Raw genomic sequence first — 17,867 nt, forward strand, 5'->3', positions numbered from 1 at the left:
CCATGGATCTGGGCATGGGCTAAAAAACCTCTGAGCAGTTTGCAAATTAAATGAGTCTAATTCATTGTCTTGTTTAATGATGCTTGTTGCTGCCCAGGCCACAGTTATCAGTTTTTGGGGTAGGGAGTGATCACCCTGGCAATCCAGACAAGCTCCAGGTGCAAGTTCATTCCCTACACAGTGGCTAGGGCCATCCAGTATGAGAGACTCAAGCTCCAACTCTCAACTCCCACTTTTGCAATTGGCTGATGTACCTAGGGGGGCCAAAAAAGGAGATGAAGGCCCTCTCCTTACATGCACTAACTTATCCTGTGTTCCTTTTCCCTCAGTCAACACAGATACAGAAACAGCAGTTGTCAACGTAACATATGCAACTAAAGAAGAAGCAAAAGTGTAAGTGGCTTTTGTTTTATTTTACTTTTTTTTTTCTCTCTCTCTCTCTCTCTTTCTTTCTCCCCCTTGGGAATATTTACAAGTTTACCAAATCAGGTGGCTGCCACTTTTTCTCATGCTCCACAGAACTGGTGAGGGCTTGTTTATCTCCACATAATGAGGACAGAAGTTGTCTGTATTGCTGTGGTATTCTCCATAAAAGGATGCAGCCCTTCAGTGTTGAGGGAGAATAGACCCTAGATGATCCAGGCCCCATCCAGCCTTGTCATCAACTCCACCTAACACAGACCTTCCAGATAGGAAAATTTTCTGACAATCACCCTAACTTTTCCCTTTCCCAGTGAAGTCTAGGTATTTTCTGCTGGCCATTTTTCTAAACTGCATCAAATCTTTTTTTTATTATTTTTTTTAATTTTTTTTCCTTCTCTGTAGGCCTCACAAGCTTGTTTCTAAGATCTTATACTGTGATGTTCAAGTATCTTAAAGGCTATCTGTCTGTCCCCTCTTGGAGCCATCAAACTGCTTGTGCTTGTGTCCAAGGTGATTTTTAATTGATGTGGGAGTAAGTTTGCTGGATGCAGCAGCAAGCGCTTTGCTCAGATCTGAGTGGATCATGCTGAAATGTTAAATAGTAGCTTTCCTTAAGATATAGCAAACATAATTTGGTTTTAACTTGGGCTGCGTTGTGTCTTGCTTCTACTGTTCACTTTGAAAGCTTAGTATTCCTTGTCTCTTTCTACTGATGATTGCACTATCAGCAGGTCTAAAAATGAGGTGGGGGGTTGAGTTCTACTCCAGGGGTCTGCTGATCCTTAAGGATCGTTTGTATCAAGATGTGGGTGATCAGGCAGTACCTGATGGAGAAAAAATTATGTGAATTGTCAAACAAGGATGTCTGGGTCCTAATTCTTCTCTTTGTCAGGAGCTCAACTCAGCAGGTCTTATACAATGCTGTGACATTTTTAGAATTACACTGAGTTATTTTTTTCTCCCTGAAGACAGGTGCTAGCTGGAGTTCTGCATCCTCACTGTTTTGTGGCCAAGAGTCATCTCCACCTTCTCTTCTTCCCCAATGCTGACCAATCTCCCACCACCTCTCCTCTCTGGGAGATGAGGTTTCTTAAGGTCTCCCAGGGTCTGTGTGCGGGCACCATTTGTCCATCTCTGGGCCATCATCCCAGGCTCTCCATGCTAGCTCTGTGTTTTTCCCCTTTCTTCTCCTCTTGGCTCCAAGTGGCTCTCATCTGTTCTGACTTGCAATGGCTTTTGGATCCTGTCTTTCCTGAAAGCCTCTACGTGGTCTCAAGCTGTGTTCTCCAAAGTGGCCTTGTCTTCAGGGAGCAAATGGCTCTAGAAAAATGCAAATCGGGTTGGATAAGCAGTTCATCGAGGAGCCATCTTCACAGGCTGGAATTCTAGGTGTGAATTGGGAGTGCACTATATTCATCATTGGTGTATCTAGCCACCCAGCCTGAAGGGTGACAGTGGTAGAATATGACCAGACGCCCCTTGTCATTTGGGGAAAATTCAAGTTGGAAATGCAGATTTTCAGAGAGTGTCAACTTCTGCTTCCTGGAGCTAAGAAAAAGACAATCATCACTTGCCTTGTCCTTGGGCAGCGTGCAGACCTGGTTCAAAATATTCCAGTGAAAGAGCCAATTGGTAACCATGACTGCCATGTACGTAGATGTATCTTTCTCACAGGAATGATACAATACATCCACAACAGTCATATTTAATATAAAAAGGAGACTGTCCTAAATAAGGATGCTCATTAAAGAAAACAACAAGCACAAGAAAACCAGTTAATAAACTTCTAAAAGGCTTTCAAAATGTTCCCCTGCCATGGAGAAGGTAGATGAATAAATAGTTAAAAGATGTGAGGTGGAGAGAAGTGGTCAACGGCCAGTCTCTGAAGAGGATGGAGGTCAGCAGAAGATACATTGCTTGTGTGATGTGTAGAAACACTATAGAAGAGACTTGAAGAAATGCCACTTGTCAAGAAAAACTTCAAAAGAATGGAAGAACCTCCTATGCCTGGTGATCAATGGAGTAGTGCTCGTTTAAAGTCATCCTTCAAGATCTGTCATATCCAAAGGAGAAAAAATTATGAACTCTGGCAATTTAGGAGTTAATTCAGAAACGTAAGGGCTATTTCCAGCTATTAGCTACAAGTAAGTGATTAACATATCTCATAATTAGTGGCCAAGGTACTTCTGATGTAACTAAGAGGCAAGTCAAAACTGAGTTCATGCAAAAAAAACCACGCTATAGACAGTGAGGCTAGTTCCCAAATGCAAACATTAATAAGTTTGGAGACAATTCTGTGTCCTGCCACTTAGCAGAACACTGAAATAAGACAAAGTGATCATGGTGGGAAAACAGTTGCAGCACAGGTTTTACTTGATGGTAAATTGATGTGTGTAGAAAGCAAGGTTTTCCAATGCAAAAGGCAGTGAGAGTCATGTTCCATTTCCGAGAGGATGCAGCACTGTTTTTTCTATGTAAGAACAGACACTGCACAGCAGCATGGGACAGAAAGTTGTAGCTGCACAGCTGCCAACAGAGATAGATGTGCTAAAGGATTTACCAGGAGTCTTACCAGAGAGAATTCAAAATGCATTTTCCCTCCCCCCCCCCAAAAAAAAAAAAAGAAAAAAAGAAAAAAAGTGATAGTGGACTGGAATTAATCTAGAATAGGTCCCATATAGAGATTGAGGCTTCAGCCCAATGTTTCTTATGCCATTGAAAGTCTCATTTGCACAGAGGTTAAAGTAAAAGTTTAAGTGTACCAAATAAAACAGATAAAGAGGCCAGCTGGGTGCAATAAAGGTATGATTGCTACTGTAAAACCAGATAAATTAAAGGATCCTTTAGATGTGAAGACAGAGATAGGAACAATGATTTACTGGTCCTGGAAACTAGATGTGGTTACTTGGCCAGCCCAAGAGCAAGGCAGCAAGAGAGTCCTCCTTGGGCAGAGCAAAGAAGCCACGCTAGGTGCACAGTCGGCTCTGAACTGACCTGAGAACGGGCAACTGTGAGCAGGGCAGTGGAAGATGCTATGGGCCACAAACAAATGCATCATGAACTGAGGTGTCTTGGGGTGTTTGGTAAAAAAGTGTGACAAAGAGAGGGCTCTCACCAGCACAGCACCACTTGGTGCTTTGGAGTAAGAAACTTCGGGATTATTGAAGACACCTTGATCGGTCACATCTAGCTGGATTGAAGTCAGTCCTGTGTGGTGATGGCTCAGTGCTCTGTGGCTTGACACACAACTGAATGATGCAGGGAAGAAAGGCTGTAGGCTCGTTTCATGAGTAAAAGTGTATTCGGTTTAAAATACATTATGTTAGAAACGGATCAGAAGGAAGACCTCAGCAGAGAAATCTGATTGCAAGGCACTGCACAGATTTCAGAAGGAGATTGTGAAACTGCAGAAGTACATGTTATATGTGAAATACAGGCCTGGCAAGAAGCTTCTTACAGCAACGTGCTCGTATGCCTGCCTATAAATAGCCAGAATAAAATGCATTAGAAAGCGGAATTGGAAGTAAATATGGCTCAAGCCATCTCCACTTGTAGAAGTCATGGCAATCTGAAATTACAAGTGCATATCCTCTGTATCACTCAGCTGAGAAGGAGTTTGGGGCAAATGTAATTGCCCAGGTACTTCAGCCCCAGCCCTTCAGCTCTCACTCACCATTTGCTCCCTCCTGATTGCTCTGCCAGTTCCTCTTGCCTGGTGGTAATCCCCTCTGGTCCTTTCCCAGCATTACGGGGCGAATGTACAAAGCAGCTTTAAACAGGCCTTTCTCTGACATGTGCTCAGGTGTGCACTGGCCATCTCTAACCATCCTTCTCTGCCACTTGAATTCATTTTTGGATGTTACCTCCTGTTTTCAGATCTGTAAGATGTTCACGCAGACATGCAGCACAGGATATCCTCCATCCCTCTCCCCCTCTTGCCTTGGCTTCGTGTGACAGCATAGGGCCCTGCTGTCTCTGGCTAGCCTTTTCTGAAGATGCTCACCCTCCTTCGTGTCTAGCACCAATGGGAGCTGCATTCCTACCCCCTGTATGAAGTGACGTTTTCCTGGGCTTGCCTCCCACCTTGCCCGAGGAAGGCGGGCCATGCCTCCAGACCTGGTGTCAGCCTGGCTGTTGGCCCAACTGGGAAGGGAGCATCGTCCCATCTTGCTGGGGGTGTCTTCCTCAGCATGGTGATAGCTGATGGATTCTGGCTTCTCTGAGTCACCTTCCGAGTAGGATGAGAGAGGAAGGAAGTAGGAAGGGAGAAGGAATTAGGGAGAGAGAAGGACCATGGTCCTGCTGGGGTCTTTGCAAGGATGAGTGCTTAGGACTGCTGAAGACATATTCACCTCTTGAGGAGACACACTCCTGAAGCCTCAAACTCACCACTTCCATCATTTGCTTGCCTTTCAGAGCAATTGAGAAGCTCAGCGGCCACCAGTTTGAGAATTATTCCTTCAAGATTTCCTACATCCCGGATGAAGAGGTGAGCTCCCCTCCGCCCCCTCAGCGATCCCGCCGCGGGGGCCACTCTTCCAGGGAGCAGGGCTCCTCCCCGGGGGGCTCCTCACAGCCCAAACAGCTCGATTTCCCACTGCGGATGCTGGTGCCCACGCAGTTTGTTGGTGCGATCATAGGAAAGGAGGGCTTGACCATAAAGAACCTTACTAAGCAAACCCAGTCCAAGTAAGTACCTCGAATGGTTTTGTTTCCTTCCACAGGACTCTGTAGGTCCCCAGCACGTGGCATGTAGGGGTCAGAGGCAGGGCAGGCTATTTTGTGTGCTAAGAATGTTTCATTGCTTTTGACTGTCAGCAAATGCTGTTTTATCTGATTATAACCTTCAGAGGAGTGTACTGAGTGCTGGGGGTGAGGGGGATGCAGCGTTCTGCCCCCACCAGGTGCAGGGTAAGAGCCCATGGGGCAAGCCAGCTAAACCTGCAGCCTGAATTCAGAAATAAGCTGTTGCCTCCTGCTTCCGCTGGGGCAGGCAGTGCCTTTGCCTGGCCGCTGGGAGAAACAACGTTGGGTGCACTGAAGCTATGCGTCTGGCCCCGTTATTATCAGCAACACTGAGTCTCGCTTCAGATGCTATTATTTCCTAAATTGTTGCTGCTGCCCAGTGAGATCTGAGTGCAGCAAGTCTCTCGGAGGGGGAGCCACACTAACCACCACCAGAAGCAGGTTTCTGAGGCCCAATGCTTTAAAAAGCAAGAGAGGCCTGGCCCTACATTGGACTTCAGAGTATAGCAAGCCCAGATAACACCCCCAAAACAGATCGGCTTGCTTCTCTCAGCCACTATTGCTTTGACTGTGTATCCCTCACTCTATGGGAGTGACTTGGGCCAAGGCTTTAGAAAAAAAAATGGTAAATTTGGGATAAATTGTTAAGGGGAATCCTGAAAGCAATGACCATTGCCTATGTGGTCTTTGCCCTTGGGATTTGCTCATCCTCTAGCACTCAATATGGGTGAGAGATATTCTGGGGGAAATGTGGCACTGTGCGAATGTTAACCTTGAAAGGAATGTGCTTTTCGTAACTGTTTGAAGCGTTTTCTCGATTGAACGTTTTTTATTTTTGGAAAAAAAAAGGACTGTCTTGCTGAAGTTTTCATTGTTTCTCTTGTTAATGTTTACGTTGATTTCATTTCTGATTTTCTGCATGGTTTTCTTGCACAATCTGTTCCTGCCCAGATTTGTTTGTGTTTAACCCAAAGCTGCCTTCTCCCATGTTCATCATCCTGAAATCGATGATCCCACAGGACATAGGACTCCTGTACCAGAACATCCACCAGGGCGTCCTATTTCTCAGAGAAGCTTTTAGAGGAAATTATTTAAATCATAATAGCACATCTGCTTGAGCCGAATTTCTTCTGGACCCAGCTGGTAATCAGCTGTCTCTGAAACATGCTGACCACTACTGATTTTTGTAATATGGTTTCCAACATGGTAGGTGTCCTGGTGGTTTGCGAGTATAAGTAGTGTATAGCTCAGCATAGCTCAGGAGGATGCTATCTTTGCTGGTACTCACTTCTGCCAGTAATAGGTAAAGACTGATGCCAAAGCCTGACTGTCCTGGTATGAAAGTTAATCTCCAATCTGGGTAAGAGAAATATGTGAAGATTTGCATGTCTGTGTCCTTTGACTGAACCTAGGACTCAGTCAAGTTGAAAGAGAAGCTGCCCCGAGAGGGTAAAACCCATGTCTCAGTGTACCTTGCAGAGAGCAAAGCTGGGAGAAGACCACAGACCGATTTCTTTCTCTGGGTGTAACCTTCTCTCCTTGTCCATGAAGCAACATAGACACAAACGTTTCCTGGCAGGACAGAGATTGTGGGTGACTTGCATTAGCAAGAGGCGATGGTCTGCAACTGAACAAGTCAAAACACGTTGTTTGCTTTTAACAGACATAATGCTCGCACAGGTTGCAAAAAGAGGCTTATACAAAAAGGAAGCCAGAACTGTAGGGAGAGGAGCTCTTTTATGAGACCAACAGCTTGGTCTAGCCATAGAGTGTGGCCACATAGTAGCTGTGAAGGCACATGCTGCCGTTCCAGCTGCAATGTGCTAACAAATTTTAGTTGATCCAAGTCAGCCTCAAACCCTTCTTCTTCAGGTGAGTCCCCTTGTATGTTCAGCAGTGGGTGTATCCCTGCCCTGCTACCCGAGACTGGAAAGTTTTCCTTTGCATGCCCTGACTCCTGCTCCATGCGTGGTGTGAAAGGTAGGATGCGCCTGCTGCCAGTTTCTCCCAACCATGCGCTTGAGGTGAAACACTGCTGCTTGGAACAGTTTCCCCTGCAGAGCCATCTCTCCTTGTGTGTTGGCTTCCAGTGCCTGCCCTGAAGACCTTGTGCCATGAAGTAAGGTCATGCTCCATGTTTTGAGCTGTGTTTTGGCTTGCCTGAGAGGAGGCCACATGCCACAGTGCTGCCACCTTTGCCCCAGCCTCAGACAAGGTGTGAACCTTGTCAGACCTGGGAATTCACTGGGCCGTGCAGTTGCAGGAGAACCTCTTCTGGGAAGTGAGACAGCCTCGCTCTGCCTTCTCCCACCAGCCAAAGTGGCAGCTCTGGCCTCCAGTGCACCATCTTCCTCCAGCAAGGCCCTGGCACATCCAACATTGCACTCTTGTGTTGACTTTGTAACAGCAGCCTGGTCTGGAGTGTCAACCCACAGCTTTATCCTTGCTTAGGGCACCCTTGGGAGGCCTCAGTGCTCATGTGCCCTGCAGCTTTTGCTGGGATCTCCTTCCTGAGGTGCATACTCAGGGGCACTGATCCTGGCACATCTGGGATCAAGGGAGCTAGTGAAACCCCTATTGCACAGTCCCTGCTCTTATCCAGAGCTGTTCGGAGTCCCAGAGTCCTCCAAGTATGTAGCTACTACATGCAGCACTACATGCTTCTACATGCAGCAATGGCCAGAGATACTTTTTGAGCTCCAGAGGGCAAAATTTTCTCTAGATTGAGCCTTCCTCTTGACTGAAAAGGAGCCCAGGCCAGCAACTCAATCCGGAAGACCTTCAGCATCATTGCTGCCTTTGTAGTTGAATGAAGAGGGAGAACCATCTTTACTAAGCAGCCAAGGGGCTGGGGTGCCCCAATACACACGTGGTACCGTTCTCTGGAGAAGCCTTTCCTTTCAAGGCCCTTGGTCTCTGAAGCATTCGCAGGCCACCCTGAAGCGCCTTGGGGTTTTTTCCTGCTGCACCACAGGCAAATCTGCCCTTTTCCTGTCCCTCTGATCCTAGTGTCTGCTGCCCCAATCTGTTCTCTCTGTAGCACCCCAGGGTCTCAGGCCAGCTGCTGCTGGGTATATGGAAGTTGAAGCTCACCTTCTTCATTTTCCTGTTAGACTGGTGCTGTAAAACAGTAGTGCTAGGACATGGTGGGAAGTCCGGAGTCCTCCTCTACCCTCCCCTTGTTTGGGGTGGGATGTGCCCAAATACAGTAGCTGTTTTTTGCCATCCTATCTCCTCTACACAAACTGAACTCACATATTTGCATATTCAGGTTTGGGGTGGGGATGGCAGTCAGCAGGCCAGCAAGACCCTCACCAGTGATTACCCAGAATAATTGTCATTTCAGTGCATCCATTCAGTCCATCTACGCTGGTGGTCTCAGCTCCTCTTTGTTACAAAGGCATATATCTATGCTCTTAGCAGTGACTTTGTCCTCATATGTCAGTGATGAACTGGTAGAAGATCGCCATGATGTAATGCTTTCTATTCATGCCTTACAACACTTCTCATCTTCACCAAGCTCAGTTACTTGTGAATTCAAGAAGTTGCCTGACTCTTCCCAGTTAGTGAGATTGTGAGACCTGTTGTAGATTCCCATTCAGTCTACCCCCAGGAGACTAGCAGAACTGTCAGCATCAAGCCAGTGAGATATCACAGCACCCCTCTGGAATAGGAGCCTGTCATCATCTTCTTTGATGCATCATAATGCATTTGCCTTCTCCCCTGCTATTGCAAAGGGAGTTGCAATGGATGCCTCCCTGTCTGTCAGGAGCTTCCTTGGCAAGTTGGCAGGCCCAGGATCAATGTCTCTGAAGGAACAGATTCTTCATGTCATCATGCTGGAGATCCACAGAGTCCTCAGAACATATTAGAGGATGTCGCATGCAAGTGACAATATACAACTTGCCCACTTTGGATTGCAGACACAGCCTAAGGGAAGTCAAATCCACCTGTTCTGTTGGGAAGTGTCAGAGGCATAGATGTGCCTAGCAAGGTCGGGTTCTCAGGGCAGCAGATTCCTCTAGCACCTCTTCATTCTCCTGCCCAAGCACTTCTAATTAATAGGTGTGGGAAATCTGCTAGACGGATGTAATCTGCTAAAGGGATCAGACTCTATTCCTCCTTTCCTCTGTTCCAGTGCTTAGCTCTAATCACACTGGGGTGCATTTTGAAGTTGATGGAGTCAGGCTTTTCTCTTAGCTTGGGGAAAGTTCACATAACTGCTCCCTCTCTACCCATTGCTTTCCAGTTGACTAAGAATCCATGTTCCAACACTTTGGTTCATGAGATTTTAGGAGAACTGGTCTGTACAAAGCCACCATGAGCCAGTGGTGTCCAAACGTTTCATTGAGGGAACTCTTTGGATCACAACCCTTGGTCTTGCAGTCTCTGCCGGGCAATGACCAGTGCCAATCTCAGTCAGCACATGGATCTCTTACAAAAACGGGAAATTGGAGCATCTGGTCTTGGCCACAGGGCATCGTATTGGAGATGAATGACTGTGCAGCGTTTCCATTCCAGGCACTTGCTGTGCAGCCAAGCAGCAAGTACTGCAGCATACCCGGAAGATCCAGGCTCGCACAGCCTCTTCTATCATAGTGCCGCCAGCAGCTGACTGACAGGACCCTGAGATCGCTGCCAGGTTACTGACGGCAGGATGACTGCGCAGAGTCATCCTCTGGTGGAAAGAACATGTGGACACACTTGGAGAAGAAGGAAAGGTTGCTTACAAGTAACCCATGTTCTTCAAAATGCATGGTTCACATATGGGAGTCTCCTACCCTGCTTTCCTCTCTCCCTCTTTCTCAGGGCCTTTGCCAGGTACGGTTCTGCAGTGAGGAACTGAAATGGAAGCAGGCATGTTCCTCCTTTCTGCCATGTGCTGAGGGGAAGGATCAGAGGAACTAGAGCACAGTCTCTACAGATACCGCAAGGGAAAACTTTCTGGTCTCACATGGAAGGGCGTGAGTACAAGTGCTGTTGTTAACGTGCATGTATGACTCCATATCGTGAAAAACACTGGCTACTGGTAAGTTACCTTTCTCTCCTGAAGAACATACAACAGTCCTGGCAGCAGCTGTTCTCTGTATGGCCTCATGTTTTTTTCACAGAAAGACTGAGGTTGGAAGGGACCTCTGGAGGTCTCTAGTCCAGTCTCCTGCTCCAGGTGGGACTAGCATCAGGTTAGGTCAGGTTGCTCAGCGCTTCGTCCAGCTGAGGATTTGTTCAGCCCTGTCTTGATGTATCATTTCATTTTGATTGACATCCCTGAGTTCCTAGGCAGACCTCAAATCATAGAAGCAACTGTAGTCCAAATCCGAGTCAAAAATGATTTAAACCAACTGAAACAAACTACTACCTGGGCTTATGTGAGACAGGGTGACGGTCGAGACCCAGGTTCACCCCAAAGATTTAGCTGAGCAGATGTTGAAATGAGCCTTTCTGAATAGCAAGTTGATCTCATAAGCTCTCAAAAGCCTTCTTGCAATGTCAGTATGGTCTCAGGGGGCTCCTCTCCGCTGATTGTTTCACTGTAGGGTTGACATCCATCGAAAAGAGAATGCTGGTGCAGCTGAAAAGCCCATCACCATCCATGCCACACCGGAAGGGTGTTCCGAAGCATGTCGCATGATACTTGATATCATGCAGAAGGAGGCTGACGAAACTAAATCGTAAGTGTAACATGCAGTATACCCGCCTTAGCAAAATCAGCAGGTTTGGTGGAAGGGCTAGAAATTTGGTCAGCTAATTTGCATGTCTAGAAAACTCACTGAGTGGAAGAGTCCCAGAATAGAATACTAAAGTCAATGATAGAGAAACTGTCTTCTATTTACTTCCTGCACGCAGAGTCATTGCTTAAAAATCATTTCAGCAGTGGTATTTCTTTTCATCTACTCTTCACTCTTTGGTAGTGGAGGAAGGTTCTTGCTGTGGGAGGGAATTTCACAATAGAGTAATTGAGACAATTAAAGTTACTTGAAAATTTTATATCAGCTTTACAAAGAAATGAAAAACACACATTTGAAACCAAAAATATCCATTGTTTAAAATGGAAAATAAAATGGAGATAAAATGGAAAACTAAATCAAATGGAAAATGGAAAGGAAAAATAGAAAAATACTGTAAATAATGTCAAGCCAGAAGAAAATTTTCTATTTTGATTTGAACTTTTTTGGGGGTAAGATTGTACCCTTTTTTTGACTAGATTTAATTGCAGTTTGTCTTTGAGTGACTAGGCAATAAAATAACAAGAAAATTCATGGTTGATAGATGTAAAATGATCTATGAGCGTGAGGCTTATCATCACACAGACAACGGCTGCTGATGAGCAGAGGTAGTGTTCAGGACTCTAGACTGACTGAATTCTCCAGTCTAGACAAGGACTGACTAGGGAGGAAGATCATAGAAGTCTGTAAAGGCATCGTTGCCTGCAGAACCTGGACGGGGACGTAGATACCCACCACATGGATGCAGATGAAATGGTCTCCTATTTGACTCGGACCAAACCCTTGTCAGTGCTTTCTCCCACAATAACTTTTACTGTGGTGTGTTGGTCAATGCCATGGAGACCAGAAGCTTAGGTAGCTCCAAAGAGCACATGGGCAAACATGTAACAAAAGTCTACAAGTGCCCATCAAATATGAGCTGTGACAGCAGCCTCTGGAGGTCTATAAGCTTTGCCAGAAACTGAGGATATATGATGGTGGGAAACAGACCTGCCTTGCTTTTCTGGTCCTTCAGTTGCACTTACTACTGCCCAATGCTAGATATGATAGGTTTCCAGGCTAGGCAGACCTTTGTCTAACTCAGTAAATTAAGCTTTTATTTTTTAATTCATTTTAGAGCAGAAGAGATTCCCTTGAAAATCCTAGCACACAACAGTCTGGTTGGGAGATTGATTGGCAAGGAGGGCCGAAACCTCAAGAAGATTGAGCAAGACACCGGAACGAAGATCACAATCTCTCCGTAAGTCTTCGTGCACATAGAACCTCCTGGGGAAGGGCTAGGCCTCATGCAGCCCAACACACTTGTCCCTAGAACCAGAACAGAAAGCAATCATGTCCTCCTGCACGTGTTCCCCTTCATGTGTGGACAGTGTTGTTGGTTAGGGGGACGGCTTGTAGCCTAGGAAAAGAGCACAGTACCTCAGGGGAGGAATCCTCTTCTCTAATTTGACAGTTTTTCTATTTTTTGACTTGAAGAAAATGTAACGACATCTCCAATTTTGTCTGTATGTGATCTAGTTTGCAGGATTTAACCATTTATAACCCTGAGCGGACCATCACGGTGAAGGGCAGCACAGAAGCGTGTTCAAATGCAGAAGTGGAGATCATGAAAAAGTTGCGAGAGGCCTATGAGAACGATGTTGTGGCCGTCAATGTAAGCTCCTGGACCACCTGCCTGGGATACCAGTACTTCAGAGTCATTAGCAAGGAAACCAGATGAAACTGGGAGGGGGTCGATCTGCTAAGGAAAGGACTCATCCATCACTTTCGCACTGTTTTGTGAGAACCTCAAATCAACCTCATCAACCTCAAATCACATTTTACCCATTTCTCTGTGTCTTTGCTTTTCTAGCAACAAGCCAATCTGATTCCAGGATTGAACCTCAGTGCTTTGGGGATCTTCTCGACAGGGCTGTCCATGCTCCCATCAGCCACGGGGGCCCGAGGTGCTGCTGCTGCCACCCCTTACCACCCATTTGCAGTAAGTGCAAGAGACTTCAGGGTGCTGGGAAGTTATTCTTGGAGACTGAGTGGTCACTAGACATTCTTGTTCCAGCTCTTGGGGCTGGCCAGACATCATGCTTATAAAAGCCATATCAAGGAGAGCCTTGAACAAAAGCTCTGACTCTTGGCAGTTTTAGGAAGATGTGCTAAAAGCCCCTTAGACTTGCTTGAGCCCCCCCCAGGTTCTGTGCAGTTCTGATCTCTACAGCCTCTCCCTCCTGCAGAGATTTTACACTCTGCAGCAGCAAAGTGAATGAAGATGGTTTGTCCCTCCTTGAATTTAGCTCCCGGGAAAGATGAACTGTGCCTTGATGTTAAACTGTTTCACATCTGCAGATCATAGAGTTTCCGTGTATGAGGACTTGCTGTGTTTCAAGGTTATTGGCCTGTTTTTTGTCTGGCTCCCCTTGCAGGTGTGCATTCTGCACATGTAGGTGTGAGCTAGAGGCAACCTACACAAATGCCTGTATGCAAAAGCCTTGTAGGACACTGCCTGCAGCTGGGTCTGTGATCCTGACGCCCTGCACGAACGTGAAGCCATGGTCACGTCCTCACGGGAGCAGTTCTTGGTGTGCAATCAGTGCGCACAGCATGGGGCTGTTTCTGGGGGCTCCCTGTAGCCTGGACAGTGGGACCACTGCCTGTGTGTGCCATGTCAGAACTCCCAGGGCTCTCTGCAGGAAGGTACAGAGGCCACTGGCTGTGGCAAGGATGGCCATCTTGCCTTACCCCTGGCGAGAGTGGAAAACATTTTGGCTTGACACAGCCCAGTGGGTTGGGGCTATCAGTGCATAGAACACACAGGGAGGTTTCCTGCTGTGATGCCAAACTAATTGGATTCAGAAACAAGTACTGTAATAAGTCATAGCTAGAGGGAACAGACTGTGACCTCTCTGACACAGGAGCTGGTAAAATGACTATATACACTTGGAGAATGTCTTGAAAGCACTTGAGTAGTATGCACTTTGCAGCTGTCTCTCTCAGCCTTGATCCTTGCCATAACACTCGAAGAATTGTGTTTGCTGGGAGTTCATCTTCATCTGGCTTTACAGACATGGTTTTTATTCTTTCTCTCATGGTGCTGTAGTGTCTTTGGGAAGCCAGACCGTGGGTGACCACAGAGATGTGGGTGAAACAAACCTGAGAGGCTGTTTTGAAACCTTTGAGATTGCACGTGGGCAGAAATGGGCCAGCACCTGAAAAACATGCTGGCAACTTGTGCTGAGACTGGGAAGGAGCTCTTCAGCTTTCCTTTGGAATGGTGCATACATCCACCCATGTGAACAGACTGCAAATACGTGTTTCTCCTAAGGCATCTGTGTGGCAGCTAGGGAGCCCATGAAGACAGTAGGCAGGGGTTAGATAGGCTGTCTGTTTTACTGGTAGAGAAGGTTGGTCTCGTACCTATTAGCATGTGCACAACCCTCCTAGAAAGACCAGGGTTTAAACTCTGCAAAGGAGTCCATTGTTAGCTCTACAGTCTGCATCATTTAGTCTAAGTATTTCTACCTAGATACTATAAATGCATGGAGAATGGAGAAAAAGTTAATTTACTTCTATTGTTTTCTTTTTCTGAAAACCATAGCAGCAGAGTGGTCGGAGAAGAACGGTGAGTTCAGAGTCAAAATACTAGGGTTTTGATGCAGCAGACTGAATGGATGAGTGTGAACGTGATATTTATGCCTGTGGGATGTGTATGCACAGCTCCCCACTGCCTGTGAACATGTCTGGTCACCTGGGCTGACGTGGTAGTGTTTAGCGAGCCATAGGCATACTTCCACTGCAAATAATGAATTCCTAGAACCCAGCTGAGGCAAGTGCTTTGGTAACTTCTTTAAGAGAAAAAACTGAATGTTTTACTACACTGAGCTCAGAAGGGCCAAAACCATGTGGGGTTGCTGAGATCTTTCATGTCATTCAAACTGTAAACCTTCTCTGCCTCCATTTCTCTAGATGTTGCTGAATTTTGAGCCAAAACCCAAACCAAGCCCCTTCACTTTCTTCCTTCAGATTCACAGTCAGGATTGGAGGTGTGCTTAGCTCCCCAGCAAAGCACAAAGAGCCAGGATCTTAGGGGAGGCTGCTTGTGGGTCAGTGCATACATGTGGGTGAACACACATGTGTGTGTACTACCAGCCCTTGGAGGGACGGATGCTCTGCCTCTGTGAGCTCAGTGAAGTGAGTTGTGTTGCCTTGCAAGCAGGTGGAAATTTATATTTGACTGTTTAGACTATGCACCCTGCAATGATAGTGGCATTTGTTGCTCCGTAGACAGGTAAAATGGATGAGGCATATGGGAAGGTCTCCTGAAAGGCATCCTTTCCTGTTTGGACTTGTTTGCCCCAAAATTTGCATGCACTTTTAAAGCTACATTGACTAGTTCTGCAATGAGCCTTCTCTTCTCCGTAATAAAAACAAAGTGTAGTCAAACACTTAATAGGAAACCAGGTTAGCTTCTAGAAGGTGACATTTGATTTCTATCTTAATAGTGTTCTTTCTTTGAAAGCATTAGTGCAGAGGTTGTGAGAAGCCAGAACACAAGGAAGGATATTGCGTCCTTCTGAACACCATCTATTTCACAAGTCAGAAAGGTTGTTTCTGAAGACAGGGGTGATCTGTCATGGCAAGGAGTGGAGGGTCTGTTTGTATGGGGCTTCTCAGTTAGGCAGCTAATAGGTGATTTAGGTACAACTTCCCTGGGTCCCACAAAGAAGCACTATTCTGAGATTTTCAGTGCTCAGCCACATCAGCAGGACTTGTGCACTGCAGGTTCAGTGGCTGTAATTTAAACCAAAACTTTCAAGAAATGGAGAAGATGTTAGAAGGGAAAGGAGGAGAAGATGCCTCACAGTGAAATGTTTAAGGACATTAATCTGGTTATTATGCCACAAGGAAACCAGATAGTTGCTTTGGTCTCCATGTCCATATTTCCTGAGAAATTGCTGAACAGGAATGGATTCTCTGATACAGGAGAGGGTTGCGGGAAGGAAGGCCCATGGCCAGAAGCAGGCAGGACAAGGTCCAGTAGGAGGATGGCCATCTCCTCGCATTTGCACATTCAGGCATAGTACCCACAGAGCTGTGCTATAGCCACCCACAATTTACCATCATGACTTGACGCAGGAATGGCAAAATCTCGGTGCACGGAGTTTAAAGAGAGGGCTAAGAGCAAGTGCAGTGTGTGCAGCAGGCGAGGAAGCTGAGTCCCCTCCTGATTTGGAGCAACTATGATTTGCATGCATCATCTGGATGCTATTCCCTGAATCTAAAGAGGAGAAGACTTATTTCTACTTCCAGAAGAAATGTTTGTGCCCTGCCTCTCTGATGTATTAGTGACATTGAGGAGTTGAAGACAAGTAACAACACCAGATGGTGAGGCTTCCATTTTTTCCCTTGGTGCTTGAATCTCTGCCCAGCATTCACTGGGGTAACATCAGCTTTGGAGGTTTCAGTAGGATTGGCTCAAGTTGGGGAGCTCAGCAATGTTTATTTTTTTTTATTTTTTTTTTTTTGGACTACTTAAACATCCCAGCTAAGGTTAGATGGATAGTGTGGCTATGAAATTGCTGAGAGCACGTGTACACATTCAGACTCAGACTGCCTCAGTCATGTGTTTGGATGTTAATGTGTAGACACTTGCGTCTGCATTGAGGATACTGAGTCAGCCTAGGAACCCGCTCCTAATCCCCAGCAGGAGTTAGCATGCCAATAAAAGCCACCAGCTCTGCTGTCCGTGGTTTTTAATAGATATGAATTCCCTTGGGTTTCTGAGTGTCTGTGATGCAGAGAGCCCTAGATACCATTTGGCACATGCCATAGCCCCAGAGATGAATCCCCATTAGTCCTGGCTACTCCAAGGCCCTCACCTCTGGGGCTATCCCCCTGGCTGCAGCGTCTGGTCCTGTGTCCGTTGTCATGTTTCCTCCTGAGCCCTTCTGAGATCTTTTCCTACCTCTCTGCGGCAGTGATTAGATGGGGGCAGTTGGTGTGGTAATGTCCTGACCAGGTCTCCCAGAGGAGGTTCCCACGAGGAGTCCCTGTCCTCCTGAGCAGCAGCTGCAGGCACCGTTGCTGGCGGGAGGCGGTCTGTCTGCCATCTGAGCAGGCACAGCCATACCAGCCAGGCCGCTCAGCCCAGGTCTGACTTCTGAAGCTCTTCCAGGACCCCCTTCAGATTTTTGCTGACATTTTCATCTTCCTTGTCATGCACTCTGGCCCTCCAGGATGCTGGAGCCTCACCCCCTGCTTTTGTCTGTGCAGAGATACACTGTTTTCTCCTTATTTCCAGCCTGGCTACCTCAACCAGCTCTTGAGAGAACATTTTCTTTAGTCTGTGTTTTCACTTCTCCAAAGGGTCCCGAAAGCTTCAGGCAGAGTCCCTGCAGTGCTGAGGCTCTAATCAGTCTGGAGTGGAGCAAAGCGCTGCCCAGATGCTCCCTTCCCTCCTCCAGGCTTGGGTGCTTCACCGTGGTCCATGGGTCAAATATTCATCTCCATCTTTGCCCTGTGCTCAGGCTCTTGTACCTTCACAAGACCTTCAGTATCTCTCATCATCTTCCCCCAGGCCTCACTGCACACAGGATCCCTCTTGATGTCTGAATGAATGCCCCCATCATCACATCCCTGTATGTGACCTCCCAAGATCACCAAGATGACACTGCTGTGAGGCTGCTTCCCATTGGGCAGCACCCCACTCTGATCCTGCTGGGATCTCTGTCTGCTGTGGGCCTTCTATGTGCCACACGGTGTGGCTCCTTCAGTTCAGCCAATGACAGACATCTACTAGCAAGAACCAGTACAAATTTCATAGACAAACAGTCTTGTCTGGAGTGGCCAGACTCCAGTTTGGAGGTGGCCAGAATTCCCATTCACAAGTAGTCCTGGCAAAAAAAACTGGGACTGGGATTATGAATTCAAAATGAAAACTGAAGGTCTTCATGTGCAGCCTTTTTTTTTTTTTTTTTTTTT

The 17,867-nt window shown here is 46.6% G+C and overlaps 1 protein-coding gene across 1 annotated transcript in view; it reads left to right on the forward strand.

Annotated features, from left to right (window-relative positions):
- Positions 1-17,867, forward strand: part of IGF2BP2 (insulin like growth factor 2 mRNA binding protein 2) — a 73,901-nt gene that overhangs the window by 47,140 nt on the left and 8,894 nt on the right. The window contains exons 5-10 of the mRNA XM_085316594.1: positions 330-393; positions 4,840-5,112; positions 10,707-10,841; positions 12,013-12,135; positions 12,414-12,549; positions 12,748-12,876. Of these exons, the coding sequence (XP_085172720.1) occupies positions 330-393; positions 4,840-5,112; positions 10,707-10,841; positions 12,013-12,135; positions 12,414-12,549; positions 12,748-12,876 (860 nt within the window). The remainder of the gene's footprint in view (positions 1-329; positions 394-4,839; positions 5,113-10,706; positions 10,842-12,012; positions 12,136-12,413; positions 12,550-12,747; positions 12,877-17,867) is intronic.

Source organism: Rhea americana, unplaced genomic scaffold (assembly GCF_003343005.1).
Source record: "Rhea americana isolate MKP2758 unplaced genomic scaffold, rheAme1 scaffold_473, whole genome shotgun sequence".
Taxonomy (NCBI): domain Eukaryota; kingdom Metazoa; phylum Chordata; class Aves; order Rheiformes; family Rheidae; genus Rhea; species Rhea americana.